The following is a 17,236-nucleotide window of genomic DNA, read 5'->3' on the forward strand; positions in this document are numbered from 1 at the left end:
TATAAACACTGGGATGCAACTGTAAAGTGAGTCAATGCACTAAACATCATTCTTTATGTGTCTAACACAACTCCCACCAATTGAGATTCAATTCCTTAATTCGGCAATACTCAAGATTTTATCAATATAAAAGGGTGAGTTAATTAACCAATATATATCAATATAGGTTACACAGATAAGCACATATACATGCATGTAGGTTCATAATAGACAATCTATCAAAGACAATCTATAACATAAAAGACAATCTATGAAGCCTACATATGAAACCATAAAAGGACAATCTGTAAAGCATGTATAGGCTACGGCGCACAAAAGCAATATACAATATATAAGGCATAAGAGACAATCCATGAAGCCTACACATGAAACCTAATCTATAAAGCATTTGGAGGCTTACAACACTACTGCGGCGCACAAAAGCAAGGTATTTTAATTGATGTTCTCCACTTCACCGAATGAAAATATTTAACATATCACATATGTATATCAATCACGGCATATAAGAAACATATCTCGGCAAGCATATTGATATTAAATAATAATTTAAAATCCATGATTAATTGTGGTTTGCTCTGATACCACTGAAAGCTTTTGCGGAAACAATATAAAACAAAATCATATTTTCATTTAAAGATCGTTGTACCACACAACCATGGATTCTAAATAGAATAAAATTGCGTACCTCTCTTAGCAACCCAAGCGTGTTGCCTCCTAAGGTATTCACGTCTCTCTCTCTATTTCTTTTGAGTTTTCAGAAGACTGCAGTATCACACAGTAGTTCTGATGGCCAACCACTAAATATGATATTATAAAATCTTATTTTATAGTAGACTTTTAAAAACCCTAGAGAGAGATTGGACGTGGGATCCTTAGGGATCCTAATCTTCAGCCGTAGGATTTTATCAATAACTTTTTGAACGTTATTGACTTATCTTGAAACTCTTTCCAAAATTATTTCTTAATTTTCTCAATCATATCAAGAAAATATCTGAACTTCTACATATTGCAATAATGTCCATCAACACATTGCAATTGACCCCTGAAGATTAGAGATTTACAAATGAGGTCCCATTTCATACAATTTTATATCTATGTCCTTCCACCATACTATATTCCCACAAGCCACTAGGACTGGATAAATATCATTGTTATGTCCCTAGCTTATGTGACCCTTAATTTCTTGATTTCATAATTTCTATTGGACTCCAAAATATTTATAAAAACTCTTTAAATATATATATATATATATATATATACAATATTATATATATATGAAAACACATTTTTGAAAAAATGTCACCGGCCGGTTTTGTTTTGAGTCCAACTTCAATATGAAAATCAACTGAATATACTATCTTCTTTAGAGACTGGTGGATTCATTGTTGAGCATTTATATATTTTACTCATTACATACATAACCCAACGTGTCTGTATATAGCCTTTAAAATTGGCATCACCAGTTGACATTGTCAAAGTTATGTGCATAATAAATAAATATACACAAACCCCTCATGTTTGAGGACAATAGAAAAATTGTGATAGAACAACCTTTTAAATAACAATGATCACTCCATAAGGTGTTCTTGATCAGATCCAATTCAGTGTATGTACTTGTTACATTACACCCACTTGTTTGCTTAAAGTCACTACTTCAATGATGGAGTAAATCATCCTATCATATAGCAGCACAACAAGTGTAGGCTTCAATGGTAATATTCAATTAATATCCACAGCCTAGAACAATTTAATAATATATGAAAAATCATTACTCCCTGTCTTTGGTTCCTTAACCATTAACATGATTTTTCCTACAGAGGTGACATCACATGTCACATTTAAACAATGAAATATACCTATAAAAATTATGAATGTGAAAATAGAATTTTATCATCAAATAAAAATGCACAGTATTGTTTTTGAGAGCACATAATTCTAACACTCGCTCGTAACCCACTACTTGACTCCTCAAGCTGCAATAATAAGAGACAAAGTTGCCGCAAAATTAAAGGCAGAATACAATAAAATAAATCATACCAATTAAAGAACAAAGTATCAATAAAGCAAACAACAAATTCACACCATTATTTGAATATAGCAACTAGTGGTCAAATATAGCACCAAAGCCACCTTCAGCATAAATCCTAAGACCTTCCAATGCCTTTCAAAATTCAAAAACACTCATACAAATATGATGGGTTGTTAAAAATTAAAAATCTACACATTTTTTATCATTTTATAACAAACATCAAAGGCACTAGATAGGATACAGATTATTAAAATTGTACTGTAACATATAAATCTAGAAACAAAGCCATTAATCTAAAAACAAAAAATAAAAAGCAATAAACCAAATGAAGCCACCAATCCAAATCTATATTTCTAGCAACTAAACAAAATCAAAATTTGAGATACAAATAAATACATGAACAAATTTCCATGAAAATAGCTCCATTAATAATTTATTGAGCAACACTCACGACAAGAGATATTGTAAGAGATAATGTTGTTTTGGCAGGAAGAGATAAAGACAAAGGAAAAGATATTAATGATTTGTTTTATTTTTTATCTCAATTACTTAAATGAAAAGGAAAAATGGTTAAAATTGTCAATTTATATAAAATGCAATTTCCTTTAAGCTTGGGAATCTAGATACCCACCTGATTTAAAGGGAATCCACATTCCCACATTTCCCTAGCATCTGATTTCCTAGTGTGATTTGCAACCAAATACGGAAATCTTTAAACATTCTTGGGAATCCTAAAACATTACTCTGTACCAAACGTCACATAAAAGGAATATCTAAATTAATGGTAAGGATATTCTTATGATTTGTTTGTTGAGTAATGCTACAGCCACAATCTATTTTACAATATTTTTACAAAATGTTAACGTGGTCAATCTCTTATTGGTTTTCATCTAAACCCACCATTAATATCACTTTTTCATTTACCAATAATCACTCACCACATCAGCAGTTTATAAAAAATTTTGTAAAATAGTTTGTATCTCTAGCATTATTTTTGTTTCTTTTATGTATCAAAACCATATTTTTTTATATTATTTCTAAATTAATTCTTAATTATATACTCCTATGTGAAACCATTTTAATAATTCTATACTTTATCCACAAAAAATCATAATACTATAAAATGGAATGAGATCAAATTAATTACTCTCCTAATTGCTCAATCCTTAATTAAAAATTTCCCTTTCTCAGTTTGGTTTTCGGCTAAAAACAATAGCTGTAAGTAATCTTCCATAACATTAGATAAAAAGAAAATTTATTATTAACATTTAAAACACCATTTAAGTGATCGCTAATTATTCATTCATTGTAAAATCAAATCATTTATATCATGATTCTGACTTTCACTTGGATGGAAAGTAATGATGTCATTAGTAAATACTAGAGAATATAGTAAACAAGCACATATTACTTCATTTTTCTTAGTATTAATCACCAATTGATTTTCTTTGTACATACCATAATATCATTTCAAAATCATTTTTAACAAGGTTAAACTAGTAAATTTGAAAATGTTTAATAAGGAAATTTATTAATTGATAGTTTAAAAATGTCACCAATGTTTTCGGAAAAAAATCCAACTAAGCCAAATAGTGATTAATAAGAAATCAAACGTCTTCTTAGTAATATTAAGGATTTTTTTTTTTTTTCGTGATTATTGATTTCTAGTCAATTAGTGATTTTTGATAAGTTTTCTTATAGTAATATTAAGGATTTTATAAGGAAAATTTCCATATTAGTAGGAGTTGTCATAGAGTTCTAGAAATAAATGTTTTAGTCACAACACTTTAATTTAGCATATAACCATTAAAAATTTTCCAATAGAGATTTTTTTTTTTTTTTTTTTGATAGTTTAAAATTTCATCACTGAAAAAAAAAATTTAAAAGCCCAAAAAATCAGGATCAGGTTGGGTATGGATACATGGGTAAATAATCCGGGTACTAATCAGGTATGGGTACTAACTGGGTATTAAAATCGTATATCCATGAGTAAAATATTTCGGTCGGGTTTGGGTAAACCAGACCCAAACCCGGCCCATGGCCATCCCTAAATTCCCCAAACCAAACACTCATTCCTAAATTCCCCTAATCAAATACTCATTCCTGTACACTTATAGGTTGTTAATGTGCCTTGATATATTTTACAAAGGAAATTTTCATATAATTGGAGAGTATAAATGCCTTAATTATTTATTTTCTAAGGCTACTTCCTTCTTAAACGAATGAGGAGTGTCACATCCACAACATTTTCACAACAAATCCTAGTTGACAAGTTGTTACAAGTTTTTAATTTAAATCCAACATTAAAATTACATTTTTACCCCTTAGTAACATCAAATAACAACTTGCCACGTAAGATTTGTAGTAAAAATGTTATAGACATAATGTTTCTCGAAATGAATAGGCTATGGTGCATATTATAAGTGCAAAAAAAAGGGAAATAATGTAAAAATATCCCCTTGAACATTGATAATTTGTCTAAATCGACCCTTTTGTTAGCTTTCAATTAATGCAAGGGTGGAAAATATTACACACGTGTGAATTGAGTTTCATTCAACTGCATTTCATACTATCTCATGGCCCTCCAAAGAAAATTTCTTGTTTCTTGAAAAGCATACCTGGTGAGTATCGATGGCACGATACTCGTGCAAAACCCAACTGGTGCGCACGCCGGGAGCACGACCTTGGTGGTAAACTAAGGTCTTCTTACTACCAATCAAGCTGGAGTTACTGGGCCCCGACTTGCTGGACTTGATGTGGCGATCCTTACCGGTGACTTTCCAGTAGCCTGATTTAGTTATCCTATTCAAACGAGAGGCAATCTGGAGCTCGCAGAAGAAGAACCACTGCTCATTGCCCAACTTTTTAGCTGACAAATCTGAATTTAATCCCAAAAATAAAATAAAAAAAATAAAAATCCATATACAAATAAAAGCCAAAAAGACACCGCTAAAAAGAATTTCTTTAAAAAGAACCGAGGAAGATAAATATTCGGAGAAACATAGAATAAGTTGGGGGAAAAAAAGAGAGTACCAGGCAATTCCCAGGGATCAAATTTATAAAAGTCGACTTCGGCAATGACCTGGACCCCGGAATCATGACCCTGGTTCTTCAGCCTCAAGTAGTGGTTTATGAGTTCTTCGTCCGTTGGGCTAAATCTGAACGCCAAAGGCAATGATTCCAGCGACAAATTCGCCATCTTTCTCTCTTCACTTCGATCAAGAAACAAAGGTCTGTTTCCCTTTTTATCATAGTGCGCACTGACCCAAGAGGCATCCTTGTCTCTCTGTTTAAATTTAGATTTTAAAAAACAATAACAAAATATATATATATATATAAATTTAAAGAAATAATGTACCTTAATGTCACTTTCGTACATTTCGAGAGTAGATAGAGAACGTCCAGACCGCGCACCATGGTCACTTGATAAGTAGATGCAGTATCTAAGGAGGAGCTTCACATACATTTACATATAAATTAAGTTAAAGTAGAATTCTATCTTGCATATAAAAAAATAAAAAAAAATGTCTAAGCAATTTGATTAGCCTTAACGGACTGATATCACTTTTTTTTTTTTTTTTTTTTACGAAACAAACACATATAAGGAAAAGAAAAAGAGGTTCTAATATAAAAGCACACCACAACTCCACTCAAAACCCCTTTTCCTAAAGCCTTTAACTTTCTATCATTATTCCTAATGGTTCCATTACATTAATGTATTTAATATTAGGTCATGCTAACGGGTGTCCTTTAATCCTAATCTCAAAGCCATACTGATAACTTAAATTTTCTTGCATACTAAAATAAAAATAAATAAATCATGACATTTGTCCAACGAAAAGAAAAAGAAAATAAAAAAGTTAAATGAGGAGAACTTACTGTATCTTCTATTAATACCCTACTACAATCCTTGAGCATTTGTGGTGATTCTTGTTGAACAATTTCTTGACCCATTTGTTGTAAAAGGTCATGCATCCACAACGTGCCAAATTGATCAACAGTAATGAGACATTTATCAGTAAGTTTTTTAATTCCATCAACAATATCTAAACCTTCAGTTTTGAGTATATCTTCAACAGTAACCTTCTTCATTCCATTCAAGGAACATGCGACCTGGAGGAAAATCTCCCGTTCATTTGTATCCAATGCTTCATAACTTAATTTCAATATTTCTTGAATTTCTAGTTTAGGAATCCTTTTATACTTATCCAAGGCATTTTCCCATTCTTGTTTAGTTCTTCCACAAAAACTAGCACCCATTATTGTTAGAGCTAATGGATGGCCTTTAGCATAAACTATAACTTGTTCTGAAAGTTCCAAATAATCTTCCTTGGGTGTGTCTCTTAGGAAGGCATGCCAACTAAAGAGTTCAAGAGCTCTGTAGTCATCTAGTTCCTTAACCTTATAGCTTAAATCAACATTGACAAGAGAATCTAACAAGTATTTGTCTCTTGTTGTTATAATGATTCTAGTTCCAGAAGCAAACCAATCACATTTTCCAAGCAATTTTTCTATTTGATCCAATTTATCTATATCATCCAGAATTAAAAGAATCTTTCTATGGAGAAGAACTTCCTTTATCATAGTGATTCCTTTAGATACATTGTGAATCTTTAAGTTGCTATCTCCTAAGATCTGAAACAGTAGTGTCTCTTGAAGTTGGATCACACCATTTGTCTGTGACTTTTTGCTAACATTCTCAAGAAAGCTGCTTTGTTCAAAATGCTTGAAAATGTTTTTATAAACAGCCTTTGCAATTGTTGTTTTACCTACTCCAGCAGAGCCATAGATTACTACCATGCGAACATCATTTGACTTAATATCTAAAAACAATTTTATGGCCTCTACATGAGAATCTATTCCAACAAGGTATTTAGCAGAAAATAATGGCATCTGTTTTGTTATAGTTCTTCTGATAAATTCAAGAATTCCTTGAATAAATTTGTACTCGGTGCAACTGCCAATTACAAAGCATTAAAAACATGCAACGAGTTAGATTAGAAAATAATAAAAGATGAACTAAATTCAAAAAGTTAAATTTGTGCATTACATCCAAAGTATTGTTAATTAAGGTAAGAGTCATGTAATTGCATGGAAATCCCAATTAGCAAAGATACAAAACCCCACTTCTCATACTTGAACGAAATTATTAAGTAAATTTATGAAAATTTTCTAAATAACATATGGGGAAAAATCCTCATTAATTGGTAAGACAATATGATGTTAAATTTCTATTTCTACCATTGACCTGTAGCTAACTGCCTTATTAGACAACAAGGTAGTTAGACGATATGATTTAAGATTTTCTAACTTTGATAATCTCTGTTCAAAACCAACCAGGAATCAAGGTTTTGAGGTGCAAGGATGTTATCATGCCCTATTGTCAATATCGCCTAATGATATGGTGTTCCCTTGGAAAGTGTTGTGGTGTTCGAAGGTTCCTCTTAGGGTTGCCTTCTTTTCTTGGACAGTTGTCTTCATGAAGATCTTAACTATAGATAACCTCCGGAAAAAAGAGATTATTATGTTGGATTGGTGTTGTATGTGTAAAAGGAGTGGGGAATCAGCAGATCTTCTTCTTCTCTATTGCCCTATAGCCTATGAGATGTGGACGATGGTGTGTTGCTTGTTTGGAATCCAATGGGTTGTGCCACTGAGGGTCACCAATATTTTTGCTGCATGGTAGGGTGCCTTTGGCAGACATCATAACATAGCTTTTCGGAGGGTTGTGCTGCCCTGCATCATGTGGTGCCTTTGGAGTTTGGAGGGAACGGAATGCTAGGAGTTTTGAGAAATAAGAACCGTATATCCTTCAAATTAAATCCTTTTTTATTTTCTATTCCCTATTTTCTTAGATATGTTGGAACATTGTAATTTGAGGTCTTGACTGTATTCCTTCCTAAATACACCCCTGGTGTAATTGGGTTTATTTTCTTTCAATAAAATTTTATCGTTACTTATCAAAATAATAATCATAATAAAAATAAAAAAATAAAAAAACTACCTTGTTAGACGATATATTTGAGAAAAATAATAATAACAATAATACTCTCATGTTCCCCACCCAAAAAAAATAATAAGAATAACCCTGAAAAATTAGTGGCAGTTGTTAAACAGTAAATTTTGAGGTCATAACAAACCATTAAAAATCATAAAAGCAAAAGAATAGTCTTTAAATACATACCCGTCCTCCTTGTAATGGAAACCAGAAAGACTGCCTGCTTCTTTCAGAGCATTCTTCCATCTTTGCACCTTTTTGATATCCCTGAATTTTATTTCATGTTTAGTCAATGCTTCCCCGAACTTTCCTTTTTGTTGTCGTACTTCTGATGGATCCACTTTGTAAAAAATTGGTAACACCACCTGATCATTCTTCAGGCACTCAATAATCTTGACAAGTTCATCCAAGCACCAGCTGGAAAATGCGTAGTTTTTAGAAAATACGATTATCAAAATTGTTGAGTCCTCAATGACTTTAAGAAGTTCTGCAGGAATTTCTTCTCCCCTATGGAGGTCATTATCAATAAAAGTGTTAAGACCTTCTTGACACAAGGCTTGATACAAGTGACTTGTAAAACCAACGCGGGTATCTTCGCCTCTAAAACTCAAGAAGACATCGTACTGGTGACGGGTGAAAGAGGAAGAGGAAGATGACGCTGCTTGATTGGTAAAAAATGCCATTGCAATTTATACGCAAACAGTAGAGACGATCTAGACGAAGGATGAGAAAGAAAAATGTCAAGAAATGAAAACTGGAAGAGATTTGTACAGATTAAATGCAGGAGCCAAGATGAAAGCACAAGATAAAGTTAATAGCTAACTGCAACAAACACGTGGCAAGAGAGGGAACTGACCAAAAAAAAAGATAGTTTTCTTGTAGATCTGAATTTCAGAAGCCCAAATGGACACAAAACACCTACACACTTCAAACACAAAGTAACTTCCCAGATCTGAAATATTTTTTACCCAAAAGCGAGAAAATACGAAAACCATAAAAATATATATATATATATATATATATATAGAAATAAAAGCAAAAACACTATTTGCCCGACAAAGTCACTGCCGGTGATGGGTGTACGGTTTACCGGCTGTGATGGGTGAAAAGAGAGAACGATCGACGAGCAGCACTCTACAGACGAGGAGGCGGGTAAAGATTGTGCTGAAATGATCGAATTAACAAGTTTTTTTTTTTTTAAATTGTAAAATGACTTTTTCTCATGAGGATTGTAGCTCGGTACAGCCGAATCTCCTTTTGGAGATAACCTGATTCGAATATTTAATAATTTCTCTCGTCTCTTTACTAACTTTTATTAGTGTGCCTTTTTGTTTAAGAACGCGTCTGCGTTGAAGCTACGTCAGCCTTTTTTTGGTTGGTCCCATGATACTATTTATGAATCAGATAAAATAACTTTTTAATACGTTAAAATAGAATTGTTTTACAACGTTTGATGCTAATGCTCTAATGAGAGTGCTTGTGTAATAAAAAAACATCACATTTTAACTTATCAATCCCAAAATTCACTCAAATCATGCAAAATACAATTTACATTGATATTATTTACTTTACATTTTTTTTTTAATATCCCAATAATGAATGAAGAGAATGAATGCTAGTTGTTATGTATGAAAAAAGATAAAAATTTAAGAAAAATTGATATTTTAATCAAATATAATGTAAAATAAATAATCTAATGTAGAGTGTTTTGAAAAGTAAAAGTATGTTAAATAAAAAAAGTAGGTGTTTGTATTAAAATAAAATAAAAATATATAAAATATTTTAAAAAAAAAAAATTGCTTAAGCTTATGCGAATATTCTAACTATCAAATAAAATTTTCCAATTGATTTTAACTTTAAAAATAAAATGGGTAATTACACTCCAATTTGAAAGGGAAAAACCAAAAATAATAAAAAACTTCCACTTGACATTAGTTTGACCAAACCTTGTTAACTTGATGTAAAAAACGTTGTGTACTAACTTATCCTTTGATTAAGCAAGTGTTTCCAAAATTACCCTTCCAAAAAGAAAGAATAATTAACTTTTCTTTATTTCTTATTCACTTCCCCGATTTAAAGCCAATTTTTTTAATTGAAGAGTATTTTAAAATATTCAGTATGACTTTTGCTTTTTTTATTCTTTTTTTAACGGGTTGTTAAGAGATTTGTCATTGTGAATCTTTTGGTACTTGATAAAGTTTGCATTTTTATTATAAAATTATCAGTTTTTTTATTAATCATGCTTAAACTTTGGTCAAGAAAATATTTTTAAAAATTAGAATATTATGTTACTAATATTGAAGAAATGGGAGAGTGTTATTTTCTTTAATCCTTAAGGGAGGGGAGTGTGGTTTGGGGTGTAAAGTCATTTCCCCAAACCTTAAGGATTAAGAGTATAATTACTCCAAAATAGAAATGTGAAACTTTTAAATCTTAGATCATTCCAATCAGCTTATGCATGAAAAAATGTATTTTGTATCACAAAATGTCACTTTATTATTTTACATTATCACTTTAACAACACTGTCAACACACCCAACTTCTCGTTCTTTATTTTGCAATTCATCACATTAATATAATAATATCATCACACACCAACAACAACTCCACTGCCACCCAACGTAGCCAACCGCCACCACAAGAACTCAATAAAGAACCACTTCCACCTCAAATCTCAAATCTGAACTCAATGAAAAACCCAGCACCACCGCAACCTAAACCCAGCTCAAATCAACTATAGTCTGAACTCAATAAAAAACCCAACACCACCACAAGCCAACCCTAATATCATTGAAACCCAACCTCAAATCAACAAGACTCATGACAAAGCCATGCCTACGCCGATTAGAGAGAGGTACCCTCAAGTCGCTGTGAGAGAGAGACCCACCTTTGAGTCACTGTCCAATCTCGCCGCCACCGCAAAGGCATTGATCTGCTGCTTCAGACGCCCAAGCTCAACAAGAGTGAGCTTTCAAAGAGGGGAGAGAGAGAGAAGCATGGAACGGTTGGAAAGACATAAAATAATAGAAAGGAATGATATGCATAAGTTGGGAAGGTGATGCAAAAATATATATTACTATATCAACAATGAAAAATTTGAACAACGATGGATGGTCGGATGTGAGAGTGCTTTTGGTGTTTTTTTCCTGCTTACGGGCACATCCCTTCCCAAACCTAAATTCGCATCTTGTTTAGACTTTAGATATCAACGCAAGATTGGATTTCAATATTTTCACATAAATCCACCGCTGGTAGTTAAGCATGTTTGTCAACTTATGCCACCAATTACAAGTTAACACTTAAGCAGGTGGTGCGAATATGAAAGAGAATATGTCCCTAGAATTATTAATTTTGTACACGTAATTAGTATGCTGGATTCAATGCAGATTCATAACCCCTTTTGAAAACGATGCAGACATGTCACAATTTTTTAATACTTACTTGCAGGTGTCGGGTCCACCCAAGCCAAATTCGAGTGGAATTTCCCATCATTATTACATGTAAAAATTATGTTTAAAAAAATCATTTTCTAACAAGGGATAGGAGATTTGAACAATGTCTTCCTTGAAAAATACCATAAAGTATCAATTGAATCGCAAAGGCTTTTAACAACAAAAAAACTGTACTTTTATGCCTTTGTCTATATTGTCCCTCCAGAGTCTCAATAGAATTCACACGTGGATATGAAAATACATGTTTTGGCCATTTCTTTTAGTCAAATACAATAGAATTTCATTTATAAGGAATTAATATGAACGATGGGAATGAGAAAAGATGAATATTTCTCATGTCAAAATGAGTTTTTCTGTGGGCGGGTGCGGCCCCGGGGGGGGGGGGGGGGGGGGGGTGGTTGGTGGGGGGAGAATTAACTCGTATTGTAGTTAAAAATCATTATAAAAAAAAAATGCTCTGTTTTGATTCTGTTAGGACAAAGCATTCCTTAGGTCAATGTAATTGAGCTCATTAACTTTCTGTAAACAAGCCAAGTTTTGTTAAATAATGAATGTTCATGTTCGGCTTGATAACAATAAAATGTTCAAACTCGGCTCGAGCTTGAATTAAGCCTACAAATAATGTAGAGCTTGACCTTGTCAAAATGTATATGAAAGCTCAAATAGTGTAAAATATTACAGCTTGTTTAAACCCCCAATTTTAAACTTGTAGCAAAATTGCTTTTACTCTAACTTATCTAAGTGCAGAATAAGAATAAATGATATGCAATAACCAAAACTACTCTCTAAGCCATAACCACAAGCAAGCAATGATAAATATAAAGTTTAAAGAGCACGGGAAGAGAGATGTAAACACAAAATAACATCAAGACGTGTTATCGAATAGAAAATCGAAGTACTCGATAAAATCCTCTTCGCGGCCCTCCAAGCCAAAATTGATCCATTAGTGAATAAAGTTGGAGTACACAAATATCAAAAAGACCCTCCAAGTCTAATTTACCTAATATACTTGAACCCTCCAAGTTCCAGCTACCAACGGACTACACGGAGCCATATCTTCACTAGTTAATAGTTATGTGAATCCAATTGCATCTGCCAATCAATGGCTTCTTCCAATGCTTCCCATACACGCCAAAACTTCTCTCAATACTCAGAATGAGTGAGGTAAGTGTTTGGGCTAAGAACCTCTCAAGGATGTGTAAATGAAGAGGTAGAAGTAAAGGAAAACTATGAGAAATTGTGTAGATGATTGTGGGTTTACAATCTCGAACTCTCAAGTGTATAGCTAGGGTTTTCTCTCTCAAAAGTTCTTTAGAAAAACTCATTCTCACAATTTCGTGGATAATGTGGGCTTATATAGTGTTGGTAAAGAAATAAGGAAGACACCATTTAAAAAAACTTCAGGCAGAGGGTTTCGCAGGTCACTCACAACTTCGCTTGAGTTGCGAAGTGACTTGCAAAATCCAACTTGGCATGAAACTATTCAAATTCCAGCATGTGCTTATCATGTGGCCTTTCGCGGGTTGTCCACTCACGAGCTAGTCACGAGCCAGTCAGGAAATCACTTTCTTCACAGATCTTCACCAAACTCTCATACGCAACCCTTACATTAAATCCCACAAAAAATATAGGAAAATGATTGAATAAAAATACAATCAAATTTGATACGGAATAAAAACTAACATAAAAACATAGTTGTGAATCACAACTTTACAGTATAAAATCTTGAGTTTGACTCAGCTTGACTTGATTCATTTGTCAAGCCTAGCTTGAGCAATATAATAAACTTCTATGCTTGAGATCCAACAAAAGTACATCATCAAACTCATATCAAGCTCATTTGTTTTGGAAATTGGTCTCAACTCCCAATTAATTAAAGTCTTAGTAAGATATGTGTTTTTTTTTTTTTGTCAAACTCATATCAAACTTATTTTACCAAACTCATAAACAAGCAAAGACTTGACTTTTTTTGTATTGACTTCTAATGTTCACGAGCTTGTTCATCAACATTTTTATTTTTATTTTTTGGTTACACTCAGCTCGTTTATTAAAAAAAACCTAAAACTAAGATTTATTCTTGACTTGTTTAATAAACAAATAAATATGAATTAACTTACCATGGTTTTTCAGTGGAGTTTATGGTGTGCCTTTGTATTAGATGCCCTTTCCCTCTTCCTTATGTGTGTGTGTTTGATCCTCAATATATATATATATATGAACGAACTTTTTATTGAACCAAACCTGAGTTGTTTATGAACAACTTATTTCATTTACAACCCTATATAATCTTGTACAGGCTTAAGCCATTAGTGTGGAATACTGGAATGAATATATATTTTCCATTTTTCTCCTTGAATCTTGAGTTAAGTTCTCCTTTTCTATTCATTTCCTTTAATTGCTCAATCAAAGAAAGAATATAAGAAAGCAATTATTAAAAGCATTAGCCCAAAAATCAAATGAAGATCAAGATCAAGAAGATATCTCCCAAATTATTAGGAAGATTTTCGGGATCCATACGAGAATTAATGAATTATACTCTTATTTCTAAGTTCCAAAGATCACATGAGATTCTCTTAAACAGAATTATTACCCCAGACCAAGCAGGAGAAATATTTATGTTTTTAGGATGAGTAATTGTAAATGTTATTACTTCTATTTTGGGCTCACTACTTTCGTTATTTTTTGGAAAAGTTAATGGATGCTCTAAGAGCATTAATTTTTGAATTATTTTTAGAAATATTTTATGGAAAAATGATAAAGCAAATTTTTTTTTTTTTTTCAAAATTTGGCTACAAACTTGGTTGTAGCCTAAGCTACAACATTGCTCAATATCTTTTTATTAGATATGAATTCTGATAAATCCACCATTGGATTACATTTCTTCTTATATTCTCCATATTTACAAAATTTCAAGAAAATAAAAAATAATAGCTATGTTATCAATTAATTATTTAAATTGCAAGATTTTGTAATCTAAAATTATACATAAAAAATAAATTGATGGATTATATAGTAAATAACATCCTATTGACACAAAATTTGACATGTGTGTTAAAAGTATACAAAATATGCACTCTAACAATTAAATTTTCAAAATATGTAGTCATATTAAAATTTTCAAAGAAAGTAATATACTTAAATTATAATTAAATTTATAGTCAAATTTTGTCATTTTTTTATACTAATTTTTTTATATTTTTTATAAAAATTGTGTCAAAATTTTTTAAAAATAATTTATTAACAATAGGTCTGATTTGGACTGCTTTCGGTGGATTAGACAAAAGCACCAAATATCTCTAATTATTTCTGACATCACGTGGGGTGGAAACCTTTTTTTTCTTTGCTGAGAAAAAGTGAAAAACGTGGGGCGGAGCCGGGATTTCCAGATCTGAGATCTCCTTTAGTTTTCATAATTTGTAGACTTTATTACTGTATTATTACTTTCCTCTTTGTTTTTTTTTTTTTTTTTTAAAAGGAATGCTCAACTATATACGTGCATGGGACCGAGACTTTAGTTGTCCAGTCTTTATACTATTCAGTTTCCCCCCCCCCAAAAAAAAAAAAAAAAAAAAAAAAATTAGTCTTTACTTTTTCAGTTTTTACTAGTCTTAGTTTTTGTTTAGTACTGAATTAAAAAGTCAGTTTTTTTTACTATTTAGTTTATTTTTGTTATTATTCATAAATGTTAATACACTTTTTAGTACTATTTATAGGCCTCACTGTACTATTTCAACTACCTTTTAACTTTATTTACCGAAATAGTTTTAAGAAGTACAGAGGGTAATATTGAAATTCTATTTTACTTGGACTACCTAAAATGTTTATGTGAGAAATTTTTTTTTTCTTCATTATTAAATTTATAATTATATTATAATCAATACATTTTTTTTTTGGGCATATATAATCAATACATATTTCTATGTTCATTTTCATTGCTTTGCATGAGTCTTACATATTTATAAGCTTATAAATATTTGTCAACAAAGACATTTTAAAGAAGTAGTAGTAATAATACCAACTTTATACATGGGACCATATTTTATTTTATATTAGTATATATTTTCATATTCATATTTTTCTATTGGGACTACAAAAAATGTTTATGAAAATTTTGACATGAGCATAACTGTCTTCGTCATTGGATCAATAGTTAGATTTTTTTTATTGAACTACCAAAAAGAGAAATGCTACCAAAAATGTTTATGGGGAGAATGCAAGGAATAGATTCATATGAATATTAATTAGTATCATATGGCATCAATTAATGGGGTGAGTTCATTAAAAATTAAAAGATGAATTGTTTCAATTTTCATTGTCACTCTTTTATATTTGGAATGCAAAAATATGTTTATTAGATCGAGAAATTTTTGTTTTGAGAAGGAATAAGATCAAGAAATTATGAACAAAACAATACCAACAAAATTGTGCTACTCTAGATAAAAATAATATGGTGGAAATATATTGTTAAATTACACAAATACAATTAATACTCATATTAGCCAAAATCACATACCTCAAAAGAGAAATCAAATCAATTGCATAGAAAATTCCTAAAATGATTAAAAATACCTCTAAATATACTATAAAGTTATATTCAAATGATAGACCTATACTAAAAATTAAATAGATAAGGAGACTTGAGGTGAATGATTGTGAATTGAATGAGTTCATGTTTTAAGGGGGAGGTTGAGTGGTATTTGACATTTATGACCTAATTTTTTAAGAGAAATTATCGTTTATTGATGAGGGTGTTTTGGAACCACAAAAAAATCCAATCCAAGAAAGGTAACTTTATATTAATTCGAACTACCTATGACATGAAATTTTTTTTTTTTTTTAAAGATAATGTGATAAACTTTAGAGATAAGCTGTAACTATAATTTCTTTTTTGAATGTATATTTGAAAGTTTAGTGGGGCCTCTGCAATAATAATAAAAGTGATATAGAGAAAAAATTGGGATAAGGATAAGTAATTATTTTTTAAAAGAGTAGTATTTTTTTTATTTTTAACTTGAGGTGTTTTATTTGGATGAAAAAGGAATAATAAAAAAATGCTAAATTTTAGGGAAAATGAGATGAATGTGAGGGGAAAGAAGCCTGAATTTTAGGAGTTCTTTTTAATTTTTTTTATATTATTAAATATTTTAACTAGAGATATTTTATTAGGAATAAAAAAAATGGCTAAATTTTAGGGGAAAAAAAAGATGAGTGTGAAGAAAAAAAAACCTAAATTTTAGGAGTTCTGTTTTTGAATTCAAAACAATAGTAGCTGTAGGTTTTGTAGAAAAAGTGTGTTTTAAATTTTTTATTTGAAATTATTGCTCCTAATTCTAAGAGAATTCACTATTTATTAATAATGGTATTTTTTTGAATCACATAAAAGTCTAATTCAATCAAATGATTTTTTTGGAGAATAGTGTGACGTTATTGATGCTAATCCTAAAACATTTGTAGGAAAAGTCATTGTGTAATGGTGAGGGTATTTTTAAACTTGAAAAAAGTCTTATTCAAAGAGGGGAACCCTAATATAGCTATAGAAAATAAGTTGAGAAGAAAAATAGTCAGAATAAACGATATAGTCACACCAAATTATCCAAGTCATGCTATGTAATTAAATAACATTATATTCTTATATACTATCTTTATGATGCAATATAATAGCATTTAATAATAATAAAAAAATTAAAACAAAAAACCAAAAAGTTTGGAGCATGAAATACAATTTAATCCTATTTAATTTATTTGTAGGAGTATGCA

At 31.0% G+C, this 17,236-nt stretch overlaps 1 protein-coding gene across 1 annotated transcript; it reads right to left on the bottom strand.

The window, feature by feature from the left end:
* Positions 1–974: 974 nt before the first annotated feature.
* LOC115974097 (TMV resistance protein N-like) lies at positions 975–9,292 on the bottom strand. Its single transcript, XM_031094313.1, has 8 exons — positions 8,884–9,292; positions 8,214–8,740; positions 5,909–6,986; positions 5,388–5,483; positions 5,063–5,315; positions 4,648–4,907; positions 1,910–1,973; positions 975–1,042 (listed from the first exon to the last, which is right to left on the bottom strand). The coding sequence occupies exons 2-8, from the start codon at positions 8,708–8,710 to the stop codon at positions 975–977; spliced, it is 2,316 nt and encodes a 771-aa protein (XP_030950173.1). The 5' UTR covers positions 8,711–8,740; positions 8,884–9,292.
* Positions 9,293–17,236: the final 7,944 nt, after the last annotated feature.

This window comes from Quercus lobata, chromosome 2 (assembly GCF_001633185.2).
Source record: "Quercus lobata isolate SW786 chromosome 2, ValleyOak3.0 Primary Assembly, whole genome shotgun sequence".
Lineage (NCBI taxonomy): Eukaryota > Viridiplantae > Streptophyta > Magnoliopsida > Fagales > Fagaceae > Quercus > Quercus lobata.

Bases quoted from the DNA above. Each gene is read 5' to 3' on its own strand.
- LOC115974097 (XM_031094313.1), bottom strand. From the start codon at position 8,710: ATGGCATTTTTTACCAATCAAGCAGCGTCATCTTCCTCTTCCTCTTTC. The intron at 4,908-5,062 runs GTACTCTCTTTT...GATTAAATTCAG, and splicing joins TGATCCCTGGGAATTGCCTG to ATTTGTCAGCTAAAAAGTTG. The intron at 1,974-4,647 runs GTATGCTTTTCA...TTATTATTGCAG, and splicing joins GTGCCATCGATACTCACCAG to CTTGAGGAGTCAAGTAGTGG.